The following is a 21,700-nucleotide window of genomic DNA, read 5'->3' as shown; positions in this document are numbered from 1 at the left end:
TCTGTTCAGTTACCTCTTTTTTTGCCTCTCTTCAGCAATCACAAGAAAAAATAAATCAAAACATTCCCAAAAGACTACAACAGTAGTCAGTCCCTCAGAGAATTCTTGTAACATGTTCTATATGGGTTCCCCCCTTACAGCACCATAGTTAAGCTATTTCCATCAAGATATTTCTCAACATGCTCTTCCAGTCCTCACATATTCTTCATGGATGCTTAAGGATCACAATTTAAAAAAAAAAATCATTCCTTCTCGCTGATTCTCCATCCCAATCAGAACCAGCTTCTTTCCATCAGCAAACAGGCTTTGTTTTAAAAATGGGATAACTTTTGCCTTTCTTGGTGGTGTCCAATTGCTAAAGCATTCATTCACGGGTGCCATGAACTGACCAGAAGCACTTAGCTTTCTGTCTCTCATTTAGTGAGTGGCACTTGGGTCATATTTTGAAAGAAGGGAGGGACATTCTGTGAGGAAGAACTGAGACAGAAGCATATTCCAAGCATGGGAGATGGTGCAAAAGCATAGAAATGGGAGGTGTCAGGAACAGAAAAAGCCAGTTTTAGCTGGGGTGTAGTACACCATACACCAAAACAGAGATAACTCGGAAGATCTTTGACCACCGTGCAGATTTCTGGAAGGCAATTTGGAGCTATCCCTTAAAAGTCACTAACCAACAAACACATTGAACTTGCCCTACTGAAAGAGGTACAGCTTTTAAGAGAAATAGTGCAGTAATCCTGAGGTCTCCCGCCCTTAGAGTGCTATCGTTCCAACAATCTGTCTGTCAATGATTCTAAAGTCTTCTGGCCTTAGGATGGTCCTACACGCATTGCTGACTGTCAGATGGGACCATCTGCTGGGCAGGGATAACCAGATTCCCCAAGACAATGATGAATAGACCACTCCTCAGCTCTACCCGTGGGCCATAAAATTAGCCTATCTGGGACATGAAGCACTGGACAAATTTGTCTCCTTGCTTGTGGTTCTTTGCTAAATTCTTTTTGGAACTTAGCCCACTTGGCGTTAAAATTACAATATCCGTTGCCCCTTGACTTGGAGATGGCTTTGAGCCTGCAAATTCTTTTGAGATACCTTACAACACCGGTCTTCAACCCCAACTTTTTGGGGTCTCCCTTTTTAAACGTACCTCAACATCATGACCAGATATGATTGTAGAAAAGTGCTGATGAAACAGAATACCCACCGTCTCAAAGAGAGATGATGCACTCAGCATAAAGGGAAAACTCTGACATATTTGGGAAATAGGCAACAAGAAAATTTGATTTTCTTTACATATGTGGGATGACACATATGTTTTCTTTTTTCTCTTTTCTTTTTCATCTCTTTCAGTTTGGGTGGGGGCCTCAGGAAATAGGAAACAAAAATGACAGTTAATTGAAGAAAAAAGCTCAACAGGGGAGTTTCTATTTGTTCCTGCAGGCAATGGAGACCCCCTGGAGTATATTGCACAGGAGAGATCAGGCCTGCATATAGTGGAAAATACTTTGGAGGCTGTAGGGAAATAGAGTCCCTTGAAGCCAATTAGGAAGCTACTGCAATAGGCCCTGAACTCAAGTGGTGAATTAGGTTCCACCCTGGCCAAAATTTATCTTTGAATTACTGCCACCCCTTAGCTTCTTCAGGAAGTCCCACTTCCCTAGCACTACTAGCACTAGCACTACTGTGCTAACTAGGTACGTTACAAATTCATGTTGTCCATTGTCAACTAGGCAGTTGTTTTACTCCTTCCTCATTGATTTCCATTTCATTCTCCATAAAAGCTTATTTTGTCTCTTCAAGATTCCACCTCCTCCTGCTCCTTCTCTTCTGGCTGAGCTCCATGCCTCTGGCTTTTCTGGGAAAAGTGGGGCAATTCAAAGTGATATTCCTCTTTGCATCCAATTTCTTCATCTCAAAATTCTCTGGTATCATCACCAGAAGGCCAGCCATTGTACAGATTTCACCCTTAGTCATTCCCACTGCCTTCAATTTTGATCCATTTTCTACTAGAGGCCCTGTCTCTGCTGCTTTCAACTATGCCCAAAGCCATCTCAAAAGCAAAACCAAATAAAAGCAAACCTTCCCTGGATCCTACAGATCCAGCTGTCATCTGCTATCTTTTCTGTCCCCAACCAGATTGCTTGAGAAAGCTGTCTTCACTTGGGGCTTACACTTTCTTTCCGTCTCATTCTGAACTCTGTCTTTAGACTTTTTACCTAATTCTTCAGTTGAAAATGTTCTATTCAAAGGCACAAATGATTCCTTAAAGTCGTTAAATGAAACTCAAAATGAGCCTTCGTTCTCACAGGGAGGGCAGCAAGTACATGTAAAATACCTGCAGCGTAAACATCAAATTACTCAATACTGATGAATCTAAAATGGCACAGAGCAAATTACCAGTAGGGAGCAGAAAGATGGGGGCAGCTGGATGATGCTGTAGATAGAGCCCCAGCCCTGGGGTCCAGAGGCCCTGAGTTCAAATCTGGCCTCAGACACTTAACACTTACAAGCTGTGTAAACTTGGGCAAGTCACATAATGAATATTGCTTTGCCAAAAAAAAAAAAAAAAAAAAAAAAAACGAGAGAGAGGGGAGAGAGAGAGAGAGGGAGGGAGATAGGAAGGGAAGGAGAAAGGAAGGAAGGAAAGGGAGGGAGGGAGGGAGGGAGGAAGGGGAAAAAAGGAAGGGAGGCAGGGAGGGAGGCAGGGAGGGAAGGAAAAAGGAAGGAAGGAAGGGAGGGAAGGAAGGAAGGAAGGAGGGAAGGAACAAAGGAAGGAAGGAGGGAAGGAAGAAATGAACAAAGGAAAATGGTTCATGTAGAAGATGATGCCTAATTTACTTCTGAAGAGAAAGAGGGGTGTTATAGGGTAGAAACTAAGAGAGTTCTTATCTCAGGCCATAAGGACAGCCTGTGCAATGACTTGGAGCTATAGGATTTCACCCATGAGGGTCAGAGAAAATGTCAGTGTGGCTAAATGGCAAAGTATGGGAGTGGGCAATAATGTTCAATAATACTAGACAGCTATTTTGGGGACAGACTGGGAACAGATTGTGTAGGACTTTTAAGATTGAGAATATCAGTGTGACCTTTTTGGAAACAAGGGGAGGAGAAAGAAGGAAATAAACATTTAAGATAGGGGGGATTCAGCACTTTGCTTGCAGATCTCATTTGATCCATACAAGCCTGAAAAGTGGGTGTTGTTATTACTCCCATTTTACAGGTCAGGAAGTTCAGGCAAACCAAAGTCAGATGATTTTCCCAGAGTCTCATAGCTAGAACATGGCTGGGGCCAGATTGACTTCTTGAATCTTCTTGACTCCAGGTCCAGTGTTCTACCCACTGTGTGCCATCTGTAAATCAACAAGAAAGGGGTGAGGCACCAGAGGAGAATTTTAGAAAAATTAGAGATGATGGATCTCTGGAGATTCATGAAGGGAAATAGAAAAGAGGATACATATTTCTCAGCATTTCTCAAAGGCAACTTTATGTAAATTGTTCATGAATTAGGATATACATATTTACAGGTAAATGTAGAAAGTTGGACACATTAAACATATCCTTTAGTGATCACAATGTACAGGGATTATATTCAGTTTAAAGGACACAAAAATTTTGAGATTAAATAGATTAATTCATGCTAAAGGATTGGGCTGTCAATGAGCATTTTATAGAAACAGAAGAAAATGTCATCAGAGAAACTACAACAGTGAAAAAAGTTATCTTAACATTTAGGATGCAACCACAGTATCCTTAGCTTGGAAAATTTATCTCCCTATAAGCACTTTCATCAACAAAAGGGACAAAGAACAGGTCAGTGAACTGGGCATACAACTGAGTAAGTGTTAGAAGCACCAAATCACCTGACCTAAGTCAATGTCAAAATAGCTCCCTGCTAGTAAGATCCCAATTATTGAGCCATTTTTGGGAAAACTAAATCTTAAAAAATAGAGAAGTCAAATGACAATAAGAAGAAGAAAACCAATTTGCCACTATCAAAAATGGGGGGAAAAAAGGAGCACTCAAAAGAAAAAAAAAAATAAAACTAAAGCTAATTTTTCCAAATTCATTTGTATACATACACATGTCTGTATATGTATGTGATATACATATATATGTGAGTGCATATAGACGTGTGTATCTGTATGTGTCTATGTGTATACTCACAAACAACATACACACAAGGTACATGGAAAAAATTTTCCACTACATGATTTCTTAAAATATAATAGTGTTCCATCCATTTCTCAAGTGATGGGCTTCTTTCTGTTTCCCATTCTTTACAATGAAAACAGGTATAAATATATTTTTTCATGTGGGCCCTTTTTCTTCTATTTTTGATCTCTACAGTTGGTAACAAGTATTACTAGAGCAAAGGGCTGGCAGGGTTCAATTATGTGGGCTTCTAGTTCTGAGCCGTTTTCTACAATGCCTGGATTAGCTCATAGCTCCCCCTGCTGTAAATTAGTAATGTACCTTTTTTTCCCACAACCCTTCCAGTGTATCTTTTTCTGTTTGTTTGTTTGTTTTTTTGATCCCCTTTGCCAGTCTTGTTTTCAATTTCCTGATTCTCTTAACATTCTAGTTTTGTTTGCACAAAACCTTTCAAGTTTTATGTGGACTTCTTTATCTCAACAATAAGTGTTTTTTTTTTTTTTTTATTTAATAGCCTTTTATTTACAGGATATATACATGGGTAACTTTACAGCATTAACAACTGCCAAACCTCTTGTTCCAATTTTTCACCTCTTACCCCCCCACCCCCTCCCCTAGATGGCAGGATGACCAGTAGATGTTAAATATATTAAAATATAAATTAGATACACAATAAGTATACATGACCAAAACTTTATTTTGCTGTAGAAAAAGAATCAGACTCTGAAATATTGTACAATTAGCTTGTGAAGGAAATCAAAAATGCAGGTGTGCATAAATATAGGGATTGGGAATTCAATGTAATGGTTTTTAGTCATCTCCCAGAGTTCTTTTTCTGGGCGTAGCTAGTTAAGTTCATTACTGCTCCATTAGAAATGATTTGGTTGATCTCGTTGCTGAGGATGGCCTGATCCATCAGAACTGGTCATCATATAGTATTGTTGTTGAAGTATATAATGATCTCCTGGTCCTGCTCATAAGTGTTGTTTTTTGAAAATCAAAAGGAAAACCATATTAGCCATTATCAAAAATGGAAAAGGGGAATCCACAGCAAATATAGAAATTGGGCAATTGTTTCAAACTTTTTCACATACATGTGCATACACACACACACACACACAGACACGTCAATCAAATTGATGAGGTATGTGATATAGTTATCTACAAAATGTAAAGAATTAGAAAAGAAGATTTAAGATCTCTGTCCTGGGGGAGAACTGAATGGGTGTATAAATAAATTGTAACAAACATTCAAAGAATCAACTGATTGCCCGATTTGTGTAAATCGTGTAATGATGCTACCTATTAAAATGGGTGTGTAGCTAGACAGGGTTTGGAAAAAGTTGTTAGATTTGCCACTGGCATGGTTGTGCTTCTCTGAGTTATCCTTTTCTGTCTTTGACAGCAAAACTCCTGTGTCCCCCAATACAATGGAGGCAGTCCAGGGGTTGCTGCTCCTGGCCAACCCGCAGCCTGTGTCATCCTCGTCCCCAGCTTCCAGTGTTCAGGCCTGGTGGGCATCAGGGGACTCCAGTGGCAGTAGTGCCCCCCCTAAGAAGAAGGGTAGTGACCCCCAGGCCAGGCAAGGGACTAGGAAGAGGAAGGCTGTCAAACAACTGGCCAATGACAGCACCGAGAGTCAAGGAGGAGAGGTCAAAACACATAAGGTGGAGAACGTGAGAAACCACTTCAAGGAGACCCTGGAAAACAGCTTCAAGGAGAACGTGGAAAACAGCGTCAAGGATAAGGAATATAGTAAGGAATGCGTCCTTTACCCTCATCCAGGGCAGGCAGTCTCCAGGCCGTCAGAAAAAGCGACACAAGAGCTCTCCAGGTCCGATGCTCCCAGGCACTGCTCGTGTCCCACCCATGGCAGAGCCCTCTGGGCTCGTCTGGGTCTGAGCAGCCACAGTTGGGCACCGTAACTGGAGACTCTAACCTAGGGATGTCCTTCGGGTCCTCTTCAAAGGACGACCACAAGCCTGTTCTTGCCAAGTTCTTCCTCTCCCTTTACTGAGGCCTGCTACCTAGTCCAGTGCTATTTCAAGTCACCTTATTTGAACTGACAAGACTTTGTTTTCCTTTAGATGGGAAAACATGGGTAGGTCCATCAGTTAAAGATGCAGTTTTAGACTCGAACCCATTCTTTGTCAGTTTTCCAGTCAGCAGCTGCAATGAGGTTTGGCAGCACTACTACACCCTTTCTTGTGCGCTTCCCAGCTAGACAAGCCTGTGCTGGTATCTCTGAGAGTGATTTGTGGGTCTGTAGGATTTTTCTGCTGGCATAGGTTCTGTTTTGGTAAATACACAAACACACACACATATTTGTGTGTCTATTTGTGTGCATTTTAAGATTTGGAAATTGTTTTTGTGCTAAGATCACTAAATTAGATGTAGCCATTTTCTCTGATCATGTTAGCCTTGCAGGTGTGTGTGTGTGTGTGTGTGTGTGTGTGTGTGTATGGAGTTATTATTTATTTGTATATTTGAATATGCATCTCTTTGTCTAGCTAGTACTCAAGGGTTACTTTCCCTCCTTAGCAAATTTCCTAGAATCAAATGAGGATCATTTTGCTTCAAAAGTCAAACCAAAGAAGAAGAAGAGGAGTGCAGATGATGCCCCCTGGATTCCTAAAGGTAATTAGTGGGTTGTCCCCAATTTCTTCATCATAGACAAAGGACAGTTTGGGGGACTATGGATCATAAGCAGGCCATTTCTTTATGTCATACTTTCAGGACGTGAGGAGTATGAGAGTGATTGAGGAAGCATGCAAAGTTAGGAAAGAAATCACTGAAAAGGAGGTAGTGTTTGAGTTGATCCTGAAAGGCTGAACTCCCAATAGTGTTCCTAGGCAGAGTCCTTCTTTCTTCTTTTGACTGTAGGTGTTACTTGCAAAGATTCCCTGTTGACTCAAAGGGAGGCAGCATTGATCTGAAGGTTAGAGTGCGACTTGAGAAGCACTGGCCTCAGAGGAGCCTGAGTTCAAATCTGGCTGCAGATACTTAGTAGCTATGGACCTATGGGACCTTACTAGCTATGTGGACCTTCACCCTGATTGCCTCCCCCAAAAGGGACATGATAATAAGACAGGAGAACCTCAGTGTCATCCTTTTCAGTCTCACTTGTGACAGATGATATATGAACAAGGGGATATCCCTTTTAAAATCCTGAAAAACACTTATGTATCTGTGGGACCTACTCACTCTGCAGATACAAATAGAGGCTCAGTATTAAAGAGCTAGTGACTGGCTGAGGCCAGATTGAAAGTCAGATCTTTCTGATTCCTTGTGCTAGGTGCTTGATTAGGGAGACCAGTGATTGATAACAAGACGCCATTTTGTTTGAATGACACTGGACCTTTTGAGGTCACTAATGGCTATTACAAATTCAGGTCAGTCAATTCCAGAAGGGAGGACTCACCTGAGTGGTTGACAGGGAGAAGGAGATGAAACTTATCCCTACTTGGTCAGGGGAGTGAACTGCAGTAGAAATTTCAAAATTATTCCTATATTTGTAACTAAGTAAAACATTTAAACAAAATCCAACAACATAGCATGTGTCCCCTTTCTGAGAGTCAAGACTACTCATCACAGTTACATAGCATCAGGCTTTGGTTTCTGTTCTTACATTTTAAGTCATTTTCTTTTCCTTTTGGAGTGGAGTGAGATGGCAGTCAAGGTTAAGGGACTTGCCCAGGGCCACACAGGTAGTAACTCTCTGAGACTGGATTTGAACTCCAGCCCTTCCTATCCCAAGACCAGTGCTGTCATCACTGCCCCAGCTAGCTGCCCCTTTTAAGCCATTTCCTATGTTGTTTTCCCAAGTCCTATTATTGTTTTGCCCTCAGGTTCATTTCACACAACTCTTCCTCTATTTTTCTGAATTTCTTACATTCATTATTTTTATGGTGTTATATAATCAGTCACTTCCCAATCAATGGGCCACTCCTTTGTTTCTTTTCTTTTCCTTTTCTTTTGTTTCCATAAAAAGTAGCACCATCATATTATACCTCTAGATATGTATGCATGTGTGTATGCATTATACATAATATACAAACACTTGTATATTATATATATATATATATATATATATATATATATATATATATACTATATTGCTACACTTGAGATTTTTAAAAAAGAGAAAATGGAGGCGGGCCTCCATACAAGATAACTTTTATTAGCAGGAGCATGCTACCTGTCAATATTTAGATCCATGGTTTTACTCTATTATTGCCAAAGACCTTGCTGAGCAAGAGAACAGTTTCCCTTATATAGGTTTTGCTGAATTCTTAACTAAGTTCAAAGACAAAGAACCAGGATTGAAGTGGTTACACACAAAATCAGTTACTTGTAAATAGAATGAAAGATACGGAATCAATTTTAATCTTCTCAGCATATTCATATAGGGAAATTCAGTGGTAAGTGATGGGAAACAGTGAGGAATATTGGTGACGCAGAAACAAAATCAATATTTTTGTCAGAGCTCCTACAACCAGGACAGAAAAGAAAATAATTTAGGAAGGTGAAGAGACAAAAACAGAATCATCAGGGAAAAGGTCTGTCAATTAAACAGACAGCAAATATTTATTAATTAGGAGAAAGTACGGCACTTAAATCCAACTCACTTGCAAGTCATGGTGATGTAATAGATCAATGATTTTGAGGTCCCCTGCTTTTTTTTTTTGGGGGGGGGAGTTTTATGTAGTAAGAATAAGCCAGTAATTCAAAATCTCCTGGCTGTGGAGTCTGCCTCAGGGATTTCTCACACTCCCAGTCTAAGAAAAACAATCTGTCTGATCCTGAATAGACCACTCCTTAATTCATTGCTGACTGGGAATCTGGTCAGTGATAACCAAACTCCTGAGACCACTCCTCTGTGCCATAGAATTAGCATGTCATTGATAGAAAGCTGGATAAACGGTCTCTTTGCTTCTGTTTCCTTGCAAATTTCTTTTGGAATTCAGCCCACTTGTAATGGCATTACAATTACAGTAAACTTTGCCCCTTGACTAGGAAAGGGTTCAAGCCAGCAAATTCTTGTGAGACACCTCATGCCACTGATCTGTGACCCCAAACTTTGGGGGCCCCCTTTCCCAACCTCAACAATGGCATCACGTGCCTGACTTCATGGCCCTCTTCAGGAATGAAGGAACAACAACATCAGCCACCACCACCACCACAGACAAATCACCTAATATGTCCTAGACATTGTGCTGGGTGCTAGGGATGTAAGTCCAAAGGATCAACCCTAACCATGAGGAGCTTGGTTCTAATTGTGGAGCTCACACAAAATATGCACGGCAGGAATCTTACTAAAGTCTTACTAAAAAGAATAAAGTAAATAAAACCATTCCACTGCACTCTCCTTGGGGAGAGAATTCACCAGTCAGTTGGAATCCCCAGAAGAGGGTTTCCTTGGACTGTGTTATCTGAGCAGCATCTGACAGAAGAGAGAGAAGCTGAGATAGAGGCAAAGAGGGGGTACATTTCAGGCTTGGAGAACCACAGCTGTTTTGAGTTACAGAGATGATTAGATCACAGAGCGTGGGAGAAAGAGAATGGATAGTGAGCCCCAGATCCTGTTAGATAAGTGATGCACCCACAATACCCAAAAGAGACATGTGATTTGGACCTTCTTTGGTTGATTTCTGTATTTGTTCATTTTTCTTTTTGTTTGATTTCAGCGAGGAGCAGGAGTCATGGATGAAAGAGACACTAGTGGTCCCTTCAAAACAGATTTTTAAAAAAAAAAGTATGAAGGGCTTTAGAGGCTAAACAGAAGGTCTTCGAGTTGATCCCAGAGACAATAAGAAGCCACTGGAATTAATTGTATTGGCGAGTTACAGAGTACAAAGGGATATTTCTCTGGCAGAAGAGTGGCTTGAAAAGAGAAATCACATGATCCGTTTGGTATCTAAGGTCGAAATCTGTTGAACAGTGTGTAGGATGGATGAACTGGAGCAGAAACTAGACAGATTTGAGGCTGGAAGACCAGTGAGGAGGCTGTTGGAACAACCTAGGCAAGAAGTGATTGAATAGTAGCTGTGTTTGAGTGTGGGACACCATGTGAAGGGAGGCCTGGGAAGATTTAGCAAGTGAGTTTATATGAAGAATAAGAGAGAGTAAGGGGTTGAGGATAATTCTGAAGTTCTAAAACTGGCACCCTGGTAAAATGATAGTGCCTTCCTAGGTCAGTGAAGCATCTTCATAGAGATTATAGGTTCATCTTTGTGAGTCAGCTTTGTGAGATTGTATTGAAAACCATGGATGTTGATAAAGTTCCCAAGGGAAAGAATGTATAAAGAGAAAAGAATGTGTTAGGAGAATAGGGGTCCTGTGTGCTGAACGAGCATTGGAGACAGATAAGGGGTGGAGGTAAGGTGGAGGGAGGTGATAAGGAGCTGCAAGGTGGCTGTGAAGAGTGTGAATAGACAGTGAAGAGAATACCTAGTCTGGAATCAGGAAGTCTTGGGTTCAAACACAGCCTCAGACACTTAGTAGCTGTGTGATTCTAGACAAGTCGCTTAACCCCGTTTGCCTCACTTTCCTGAGCTGCAAAACTGACTAGAGAAGGAAATGGCAAATCCCTCCAGCATCTCTACCAAGAAAACCCCAGATGGGTTCAGAGAGTTGGATACAGCTGAACAACAACAGGAAGAAACTGCCTGCCATATCCTTGGGTAGAAGATTCCATAGGCAAAGTGGAGAAAAAGAGCTACAGAGATGGTAAAATTAATCATCTTGCTTACATTGAAATTAAAAATGTTTTCAATGAATAAAACTTTTGCAGCTAAGAAGAAAAGCAGCTGCAAGAGAAGGGAGAGAACGGTTTCTCTTAGTCTCCTTGGGAACCGAGTCCATTCATGATAGAGCCATTCCCCAAATGATAAATAGATAAGGCATATGCTTATTCCTTATCTATATGTAGCATTTTTCAGAGGAAGAAATCGAAGCCATTTGTGGCGTTCTGGGAAAAGAAATGCTGTAAATCATTTAGAATTAGAGAGATGCAAATTGATGCACCTCTGAGTGATGCCTTCTCTCTCATTCATCAGATTAAGAATATTAAGTAAAAGGAAAAAGACAAAAATTTGAGGGGCTGTAGGACAATGGTTACATTAAACCTTAGCTGGTAGAGTGGTAAACTCATCCAAGCCATTCTGGAAAGTGACCCACATGTTCAAAAATGTTTGTGGCAGCCCTTTCTGTAGTGGCAAGGAACTGAAAACTGGGTGGATGTTCATCAGTTGGAGAATGGCTGAATAAGCTCTGGTATATGAATGTTATGGAATATTATTGTTCTCTTAAGAAACGATCAGCAGGAGGATTTCAGAGAGATCTGAAGAGACTTGCAGGAATTGATCCTAATTGAAGTGAGCAGAACCAGGAGATCATTGTATAACAAGATTAGACGATGATGAATCCTGATGGACGTGGCTCTTTTCAACAGTGAGGTGATTCAGGCCAGTTCCAATGGTCTGGTGAGGAAAAGAGCCACCTGCACCTAGAGAGGCGACCGCAAGGATTGAGTATGGACCACAACATAGTATCGTCACCCTTTTTGTTGTTGTTTGCTTGCTTTTTGTTTTCGTTTTTGATTTCTTTTTTCCCTTTGTGTTCTGACCTTTCTTGTGCAACATGATATGTGTAGAAACAGGTAAAGAAGAATTGTACATGTTTAACATATATTGGATTACTTGCTGTCTCAAGGAGGGGGTGGGGGGAAGGGAAGGAAAAAACTTAGAACACAAGGTTTTGTAAGGGCGAATGTTAAATATTATCCTTCTAGCTATTTTGAAAATGAGAAGCTCTTTTTAAATAAATAAATATTTTTTGAAAAGAAAAACAAACAAACAAAAAACAACCTCACCGTAAAAAGACCATGGCCTCCCCTGGCATCCAGGGCATCCTGTAGTTCTGATGGGCCAGGCGCCGAAGAAACAAATGCAAAGAATGAAACGATCCCTACTCCAAAAGAGCCTTCCTTCTATGGGGGAAAGCAATAGTCACACGTATAAGTAAATTTGAAATGAATATAAAGTGGATAAGTATGTGGTTGTTAAGTGGGAGGTGATTATTGAGGGAGGCCTCCATTAGGGGTCAGGAAGGACTTCAAACGGATGGTGTGCTTGAAGAAAGAGAGGAATTCTGTGAGGTGCAGAGAAGGAGGGAGTATATTTTAGTCTGGAGGCTTGACCCTTTGCAAGGCTAGGGAGATGAAGTCATATGTCCTGGATGAAAAATGGAGCGGGGCTGGTAAGAGTGGATTGCGGAGCTTGGTGTGTCATGAAATGGTAGAAAGGTAGGTTGGGGGCAAATGGAGGAGGGCTTTAAAAGCCAAAAAGGGATGCATCTTTGACTTAAATTCTGCTTCTGGGCCCCAATTTGTTATGTGCCAAACGAGGGGGCCTCTGAGGCCCATGACCCTGGAGACCACTGGGATGCCACTGAGCAGCATGGAATGAGGACGTGGACAGATCCTGTGCTTATGGAGAAGTGTTTTGGACGCAAAGCCAGCAATGCCGCCAGCTTGCTGCAGGCCGGGCAGACAAAGACCGGAGGAGGACCGAAAGGTAAAGCTGACTGTCTGATTTCTGTCCCTTGCAGTGAGCTTGGAGGAGCCACAAGTGAAAGAAGTCTTGAGCAAGAAGCAAGGTATCAACCCATCAATAAACCTTAATAAAGACTATTAAGCACCTTTTGTGCCAGGGACTGGATTCAAATAGAAGGAATGTGATGATCTTGACTCTCAAGTAGCTCACAGTTGTAGTGGGGAAGGCAGTAAATACATAAAGCGACTAAATCAAGATTAAGGGTAGAGAGAACCAATTCAAGTAAAGGCCCAAAGTTGCTGAACATAGGGTGGTTTGAGAGGGAAGGGACTAATAGTGGGGGGACTCCAGGTGGTCAGGTAGCTCCAAAATGGCAGGGCGCCTGAGAACACGGTTTGCGTGCCATCTAAGTCCCTCTCTGGCCCCGTGTCCACCTACTGACCTCTTTGGTTCTAGAAACTCTGAGGACCCTTTCCCTGCACTGCCAGGAGAAAGACACCGAGGCTGTCAGGTCAGTGGCTCCTTGTCTCACTCACTCCCTTTAATCCCAACCTTAGCCCTCAAATCATTTCTAGCACTAAAGTAATCTCTGGCTGTAACTTGGTTTTAACATGTGTGTCTGGCCCCAAATTTGTTTCTAACCCAGAATTGTCTCTCCTGGTCTTTATTTGGTGTGCGTGTGACGGTGAGGCCACAAGCATGGAAGGCCTTCTGGGGCATTAGCAGGCTCCATGCTGAGGGACACAGCTGCAAAAGCATCCAGTGCCCCAGGCGTCTTCCTGTTCCAGCTTGCGGGGTCCTGGAGCCTGAGGGCCCGACCGATTACATAGTGACAGGACCGTTCCTCTGTTGTTTGGGGCATGATGCAGCAGGAGGGTTGGGAAGGGGCACACATTTCTAGGCCAAACAAGATGCCCCCCATCACTGACCTCTGCCTGCACAGAACATCAACAGCACAAGGGGTTCTTAAGGGCTGCCTGAGAAGGGTCAGGGTTACTAGCTTCTGAGTTTCCCTCTTCCCCCAACCTTCCATGTTCCAGGCAGCTGGCAGTGACTGGGGAACACAAGAAGAGGATAACCAAGCTCAGCTCTAACATCCAGGAAGAAAGACCCAAGAAAAGGAAGCAGAGGTAAGCCCTTGGTCCAGCCTCTTGGTCAGTGCTGGAAGGCTTCTGGGCTGGAGGGCAGGCCTCTTGTGGTACTGACTCTGACCCACCCTATGCTTTCTTCTGCCTTAGGACGGAGTCCGGCCGGCAACTAGAGGGAATGATGGAGAAGCACAAGGTCCTCTGGGAATTCCACATGAGGGGAAAACCCTTGGTTGGGATCAAAGAAACCTGGTTATATACACGGGGAGTATAGGATACAGGGAAGACTTGAATAGACCCGCCTCTTAGGAGGGGGCAGTGAAAGGGTCTCAGGGCTTGGAAGAGGAGGTAAAGTGGAAGGGTATTTCGGGACAGGACATGGGGTCAGGGTATAGAGGAGTTGTGTTCACCGTGGAGGAGGGCAGCTGTGGTTTTTAGAGGGCTTCAAGAAAGCTGCATTTGTGATCTCAGTGGATCAAGTGGATCAGGTAGATGGCCACCTGCTGTCAATGTAAGAGATGCTGCTCAGGAATAGGTTAGGAACCACGACTTTTCTCGGGGCCATTTGGGGAACTCCCCAAGGGAGGCCTGGGGCCAGACAGGACTGGAGAGGGAGGGATCTCAGACCACAGCAGGCTTCCAATTCTTCCTTCTTTCAGAGGGCAGACACACGGTCCCAGCAAATGAGCAGCAGCAGCAGCAGCAGCCACAAGGATCAGCTGATGATGGAGGGTGAGGGGCCCTGTGTGTGGGGGAGGGCAAGGGGCCCTGTGGGGGGGAGGACGAGAGGCCCCATGTTGGGGGGAGAGCAGAGGGTGGAAGTGAGGAGGGAAATGTCCCTTTGGGGAAAAACTGAGCCTCCCCATTCCTTGGACTGCCCTCTAGAGTCCCCCAAAGATAACCTCCCTTTCCCCTGAAGGGGGGGAGGAGCATTTGCCCCAGGTGGAGCCAAAGACTGCAGTCTCCACCTGTCCTCAGGAAGGGGGACCGGGCAGGGATGAGGAAATCCCTGATGAGAGCGCGTTTAATGTAGTTTGTTCTCCTGTGACCAGAAAGGCAAAGTCAGGAGAAGCCTGGCAGCCTCCAGGCCCAGGTGGGCGCGTTGATTGGACCTGAGGGCATGGCTGAAGCCACAGGTGCCAGCGGTGAGGATGCCTTCCTGGGCACTGTGGACGCTGCTGCAGCCGTGTGAGTCTCTGTTGGGTGCGGGGCAGGGGGCAGGGGCCAGCGCACAGGGCACAGGCTAAGCTGGCTGGCTTGAGGGGTGCTCATTCCAGGCAATCTCTCTTAGGCAACTGCTTGAAGAAGAAAACAAGAAAGCTACAGAAGTCCTGGAGGCAGCCATTCTGCACTATCACCAGCTGCAGCAGAAATACCAGAGGTGAACCCCCAAAGTCCCTCCAGAGGGGGTGGGGACCCCTTGGCTATCTGTATCTCTTCATCGGTGTCTCTTTAGCCTGTCGCTGTGTGTGCGCCGTGCATGTTGTGGACGTGTTTCTCTCTGTGTCTGTCCCCTTTGCCTTGCTGACTTTCCCCTCCCTCTTTCTGTTTCTCCAGCTCTCCTGCCCTTCTCTCTTCTCTTAGATCCTTCTCTGAGTTTTTCCCTTTCTCTCTGCCCCTCTCCTTGGCACAAGCCTCCCTGACTTGGGTTCTCCAATTGTGGCTCCTGGCACAGGATGAAGAGGCAGCTAGAAGCTCTTAGCGGCAAGCAAGGGTCTCAGGAGAGAAGCCCCGAGGGGGCTGCTGGAGGGAAAAGCAGCGTTGTTACCAAGGTGAGTGAGGAGAGGTAAACGGGAAAATCTCCCTGGCCATGGCAGAGTTCAAAGAAAAAGAATCAAGGGAGCCAGACGTGAGTAAGTGGGAAAGGAGATCTGGCAGAGAGACGCCAGCAGCGAGGAGGTTAATTAAAGGCAGAAAACACAGAGAGAGAGAGGTGTGTGTGTGTGTGTGTGTGTGTGTTGGGGGATATCCCTGTTAGCTGGCGCTTGGTCCATCTTTTCCCTTTTCTGCCTCCCCCCACCTCCCAGGCTGTCATGGAGATTCCCAAAAAAGATTAGGAAGTCAAGCCTGGCATTGGCCACCCCGCTGGCTCATCCCAGAGAGAGGCCTCGCTGGGACAAAGCTTTGTCTGCACCACGCTGGACACCCTTTATCATCTGGACCTCGAGCCTTGTAGCTTGGCCTCCCTGAATAAAGAATTCCTCCCTCTCTGCTTCTGGCTCTGGTCGTGCGTTTGTTCTTGTGCCAGAGCTTTAGGCCCATCCATCAGCTAAGCATCTAGTCGGCGCCGGGCACTGGGGTGGTGTGGGGATAAATGGGCAAAAGCGAAACCTTCCTGTACTCAAGAAGACCCTGTTCTGGACCAGAAGACAAGAAGGGCATGGACAGAGAGGTGTGAGCCGGACACGAGGAGATTGTCGTGAAGGAGGGCCTTTGGGAAAGGAGGGGTCCCAGTGTAGTGCGGGGCAGTGGAGCTTGGGCCTCAAATCCAAGAGAAGTTTTACAAGAGAGAGGTGAGGAGAGAGTCCGTGCTAGGTATAAAGTTAATCTGGCTGGCCTTGAACATGTGTGGAGGGAAGGGCAAAGACGCGTGTTGGACTGAAGAGGTGAACGGAGGCGCAAAGGGTCTGGAGAGCAAACAGGCATTTCTATTTGCTGCTGCTGGTGACAGGGAAACACCGGAATTCATGCCTGAAGGAAAGGAAGGAACTTCCCAGGGCTTGGGACCCTGACTGGCACCATTGGTCTGAAGCAACTCTAGAAGGTCAGGGATGAAATTGGAGACCTTCTGGGACAGAAGCGCAGAAGGGCCTTCAGACATACATCATCCCTCTATCCACAACTACCTATGGGTACCTAGAACTGGATGTACTATACACACACATAGACAGGTGCCTAGGGGTGTACACACATTCCCATATCTACGGAGGCTTAGATAGCAGCGTGTGCACGTGTGGAACTGCTTTACTTGGTTCGACATGTTTGTGAGAAGGCTTCAGTTTTTCATATTTACTTATCCTTTGGGGGAGTACGATTACGAGAGATAAAATGGATTTTTACCAATGAAAAAAAATTAAATGAAATGAAAAAAAACATACCTCTCCCTCCCCGTGGGTACCTCGCCAGCCATTTGCCCAGATAATGGAATTGGCGGTCCTTCTTAAGAAGCTCTAACTCGTGCTGTGCTCACACAGCAGGAAACCACTCAGGGGGTTGGGCCCAAGCAGGCCTCAAGCCCATCCCCAAGGGCTGGCAGCCGTCTACTCCCAGCCTGTGAAGACTTTCCTTGGTAGAAGGGCAGGTGAGAACATTTTGTTCTTGTGACCAGGGCAGCTGCTGTTGGCGGGGAGGGGTGTTTTGAACTTGGTCAGACCCGTAGGATCCCACGGTCGTGTGCCGCGTCCCAGGCCATCGGCTACTGGCCCAGACTTTTGCTTGTCTCTGGATTTCAGGGAGAGTGAGGCTGGAAACTTGGTGAAACTCTGCTTTACTTGAATCTGATTCCTGCATGAGTTAAGGCCCTCATGATGTCATTGGTCTTTTCCAAAATGAGGATAATGCAGTCAATAGAGAATCAAGTCACATCCCCTCCTGCTCCGGCCTCATAAGGAAGTCGTGGCCTACCAAAAATAAATTTCGAAAATACCAAAACCCTGGAAATAGCTCAGTGTCATGTAGTACTAGTGATAGGCACATATAAAATGGTCTTCCTAAGAAAAAGATGTCAGAAACCATAGGCAAAGCTTTCTGTCAGCAGTAACAGGTCTGCGCCATGTCAGCCAGGGCAAGGAAGAGAAGAAACTGAAAACTAAGAGCAACAACTCATTGGCTTGAAGCAAACTTAGAGATAACCCAAAAGGTATACCAAAGAAAATGATGTAAGACTTGGTATCTGTTCTAATAATCTTTAAAAGGACATTTCCCAAATTATTTCATCATAAGTGTAAAAAAAGTTTCAGGACCCACACATAGAACTTTTCCAGGAAGCAGTGGCCAAAGTTAAGAATCACAGAAAGGAACAACAAATGACAGATGAATAAAAAGAGAAAGTATGAAATGCCATCATGACAAAAGCAACCAGAGGCAGTTTAAGAGGTTGGCCAAAAAGCAATGGAAGAGACTACAAAAATATATATAACACACCAGAGAAAATTTGAGTATCCTACTGATTAAAGGCAACAAACAAAACATATAGTTAGGTAGAGCGATGGAGGGAGGGAGGGATAATGGATGATTCATAATGAATGCATGGGTGGATAAATTTTAAACAACAAGAGCTTGAGATAAAGACATAGAGAAAGAGATGATGGATAGATGGATGAAGAGACTTTCTAATGCAACATTGCTATATAAAGAAATGGATGGATGGGTGGATGGATGGATGGATGGATGGAAAGAGGTTAAGAGGTTGGAGAGATGGATAGAGAAGGTATAGCTGTATAGACAGCTGCACTGTCTGCCACCATCGTCACCATCGAGTTGTTTAGACTTCATGATCTCATGGACTAGATACTGCTACTCTTTTCAGAAGACGTCTAAGTTCTTGTTTCCTGTTTTTGTGATACCTTCTTTCCATTTCCCTCCCTTTCCCTTTCCTATCGATCTTTCCCAACATTGAGGCCTCTTCCAATGAGTCCCATCATTTAGTGGGGTCAAAATATCCAAGCTTAAGTATTTGACCTTTCCGGCGAATAGCTTGAAGTTAAACATATATAGAATAATGGAGATACAGTGAAAAGAAAGCTAGAGACTCAGAATGAGTGGTGGAGGTCAGAGAGAAAGAGAAAGGGAGAGAATGTGTGACACAGGAAGAAAGAGAAAGAGGGGGAGAGACGGGGAGAAGAGGGTGAGATGTGATGTGCACTGAGTTATTGGGAGAGAAAAAGAGCAATTGAAACAGAGCCTGAAAACAGGAAGAAGAGAGTGGAAGAATGAAAACTGGGAATAAGCTGCCCTGAGCTTCTTGTGGCTTACCTCATATCGGAGGTTTTATTAAAAATTTATCTGGGACTTGGCAGCTTCCTGAAACAAGGGCAGGTTGGGGAGGCAAGTCGGATGATCCACATACAGGAAAGGGTGGGTCCCTTAGGAGTGTGAGACCATTGGAGATCTTCCTTTAGTTGGTTAGAAAGTCCCAGGACCCCTCTGGGAAACGAGGCCAGGGGTACTGTTTCCCTTTAAAGGTGATGTCATGAAAAACTGGATTTCTCAGTGGAGGGGGATGTCGTGAATAAAACCCTGAGAGGTAATTTCCAGGTATTAATGATCAACTTGGCAAGCCAATAATTAGCGAATTGATGGTGAGTGGTTTTTCTTTATAACCAAAGGTGCCAAGAGAGACTCTGAAATGTCTTAAATCAGGTATGTACCTTCAAAGCAAGTGGTCCCTTGACAAGAAAACCTCGGCCCCAATTGATATACTTTTAATGGGCTAGGGCACCTGGGACTTGATCACGAGAATCAGCAGCCTCAAGGTATCAGGGCAGGGAAAGTCTCTCTGGCTAGTTTCTAATGGTAGGAGTCGAGGACAGGAGTGATCTGCCCCAGGGAAAGGGAAAGGATTCACCCAGACTAGATGCTGGGTGTTTTATAAAAATGGAAAGCAGGGTTAGGGTTAGGGTAAACAGTGAGCTTTGCTGTAACTCTCCAATTTTCACTTCCAGACACAAAAGAGTGTCACAAGACAGGTCCTGGAGGGGTGGAATCAGCAAGGACACGGGCTGACGCTGCCTGTTAGCCCAGGAAACTTGGAGGCTCTGGGTTTTGGCTACAACATCTGTCATAGTTTGTAACTTGGGGTTTCTTTCACAAGGGGCTCAATAGATTCCTTTCATTTTTCTAACTAGTTTTTTCTTATGATTTATTCAAATGTAATGTTTAAGCTCTTTAAGCAGTGTGGAGGGGGGAAGGAGTCCATGGCTTTTAGGTGATCCAAAGATTTTAAAATTACCTTTCCTCAAACTTCCTTCTCCCTCCCTCCCCCCCAAGATAGTTGTTTTTCATAGAAGATTCATTTTCTTCTGATTTTTGCATTTTTCTACCTTTCCCCATATTTTCTATGATTTTATTTTAACATTTCTTGCCACCTGGCGTTACATTGACTTCTCTTTGGTTCATCTGAATTTTTAGTGTATCTCTTGTTTGAGGAAGAGTACCCCCTCCCAAATTTTTTTGTTTCTTGTGCCAAGTGGTTTATTATATTTCCAGTTTGATCTTTCCAAAGCTCTCCTTTCTTTTCCACATTTTCCCTCTAGTGTTCTCATATAATGCTAAAACACATTTGTGTCTCTCTTTAAATCTTTCCTTTATATTTCCCCAAGAATTGTAGTTTTACATGGTGGACAAGCTCTGTTTTATTCTGTGGCTTCGCTTGTAGATATCTTCAAGTCATTTTCTTCTTCTGGGTTCAAGTCTTGAACATTCCTGACATCATATTTGCCCCAGTGCCTAGATGTCGTTGAGAACACAGCTTCTTCTGGGTTGGGATCATTGGGGTTGTGAAACATATGGCAAAAGTATCAAATATTTGGCCAAGATTTAGTTCTTTGGGTAAAAATGCTGGACCCCTAAGTAAGCTGGGTACAAGAAAAACAACTCTGCACTTGTGATGACTCAGGAACTCTATGCTCTCCTTGCCATTTTGTGCAAACCCTGACCTTTCATTTGATTCCCTCTTTCCTGGTTTCCATAGCTTGAAAAATATTTTTTCCACAGAACTAAAAACTAAAACAGCAGCTGCAAGATGTGAGATGAGGAAATGGGCTGGCCTCAAGATTGCCTGTGCTACTCCCTGGTTGGTGAAACTTAGGACTCTATTGAAACCCTGTTCTCCCTTTCCTCAGGGCCATGCAGTTTTGGTAGAGAGCCCTGAGGCAGGCTGATAAGCTCCATTCTAAAACTCTGAAGGTCTCTGTTGGTGTCTGTTCATTCTCTGGGCACAACAAAAATAAGCACACCCATCTCATTAGTTTGCAAATGCATGGTAAAATCACACACACACATCACATATATGTGTATCTATGTACACACACATATATAAGGATTATTTTAAAATAAATTTATATGCAAAAGCACTTTTTTTACCATTCATTTTTAAGCCTCTGAGTTGTGTTCTCCTAATCTCCCTGTCCCCATTAAGTATGCAAACAATTTGATGTAGATTATCCGTGTGTAGTCATGAAAAATCATTTCTATAATTGTTATGTTGGGAAGAAAAACCACAAACCTCCCCCAAAAAATTCCCTGAAGAAAAGTCAAGTTTAAAAAAGTATGTTTTGTTATGCCAGAGAAATTGAGGCAAGACAGCAATTAGGTTTTAATGTTTTAATGGTGGAGAATTTAGTCGAAGCCAGGCAACTGAATTGGACTCTTGTCTTAAAGCATTCAGCACCAAGCAGTTAATTCAAGAGACTTTTATAGGGCTCCATCTATCAGGGAAACCAAGGCGGGGGGAAGAGGGGACCAGGACACTGGGTAAGCCATAATTTAGCCCTGACAGGCTGGGGGTCAAGAATGTCGGGAGTAGGAGACAGTGTGCACTACCCAGACATTTGAAATAAGCCACCTGGAGTTTCATGACTCCAGGTCCATGGAATGTGAGAGTGGCCAGAGCTTAATGGGGTAATGAAAAAGGGGGATGGGAGAGGATGTGTCCATAATAATTATATTCAGGGCATAGCATAATAATTCAAGGAAACTGAGGCATTATAGTTTCTTTGTTTGCAGCTTTTTATTTACAAGATATATGCATGGGTAATTTTTTAGCATTGACAATTGCAAAACCCTTAGTTCCAATTTTTCCCTTCCTTTCCCCTAACCCCTTCCCCAGATGGCAGGTTGACCAATACATGTTAAATATGTTAAAACATAAGTTAAATATAATATATGTATAAATGTCCATACAAT

At 43.6% G+C, this 21,700-nt stretch overlaps 1 protein-coding gene across 1 annotated transcript in view; it reads left to right on the top strand.

Annotated features, from left to right (window-relative positions):
* LOC116420319 (histone lysine demethylase PHF8-like) overlaps positions 1-16,762 on the top strand; it is a 32,271-nt gene extending 15,509 nt beyond the window's left edge. Inside the window, exons 7-17 of the mRNA XM_031944820.1 lie at positions 5,558-5,907; positions 6,694-6,789; positions 12,763-12,810; positions 13,164-13,218; positions 13,748-13,837; positions 13,946-13,991; positions 14,455-14,527; positions 14,848-14,983; positions 15,087-15,176; positions 15,471-15,567; positions 15,823-16,762. Coding sequence (XP_031800680.1) covers positions 5,558-5,907; positions 6,694-6,789; positions 12,763-12,810; positions 13,164-13,218; positions 13,748-13,837; positions 13,946-13,991; positions 14,455-14,527; positions 14,848-14,983; positions 15,087-15,176; positions 15,471-15,567; positions 15,823-15,852 — 1,111 coding nt within the window. The 3' untranslated portion in view covers positions 15,853-16,762. The remainder of the gene's footprint in view (positions 1-5,557; positions 5,908-6,693; positions 6,790-12,762; positions 12,811-13,163; positions 13,219-13,747; positions 13,838-13,945; positions 13,992-14,454; positions 14,528-14,847; positions 14,984-15,086; positions 15,177-15,470; positions 15,568-15,822) is intronic.
* Positions 16,763-21,700: the final 4,938 nt, after the last annotated feature.

This window comes from Sarcophilus harrisii, chromosome X, assembly GCF_902635505.1.
Source record: "Sarcophilus harrisii chromosome X, mSarHar1.11, whole genome shotgun sequence".
In the NCBI taxonomy this organism is placed as follows: Eukaryota; Metazoa; Chordata; class Mammalia; order Dasyuromorphia; family Dasyuridae; genus Sarcophilus; species Sarcophilus harrisii.
The sequence above is the reverse complement of the archived record's forward strand: the minus strand, read 5'-3'. Positions and strand labels throughout refer to the sequence as shown.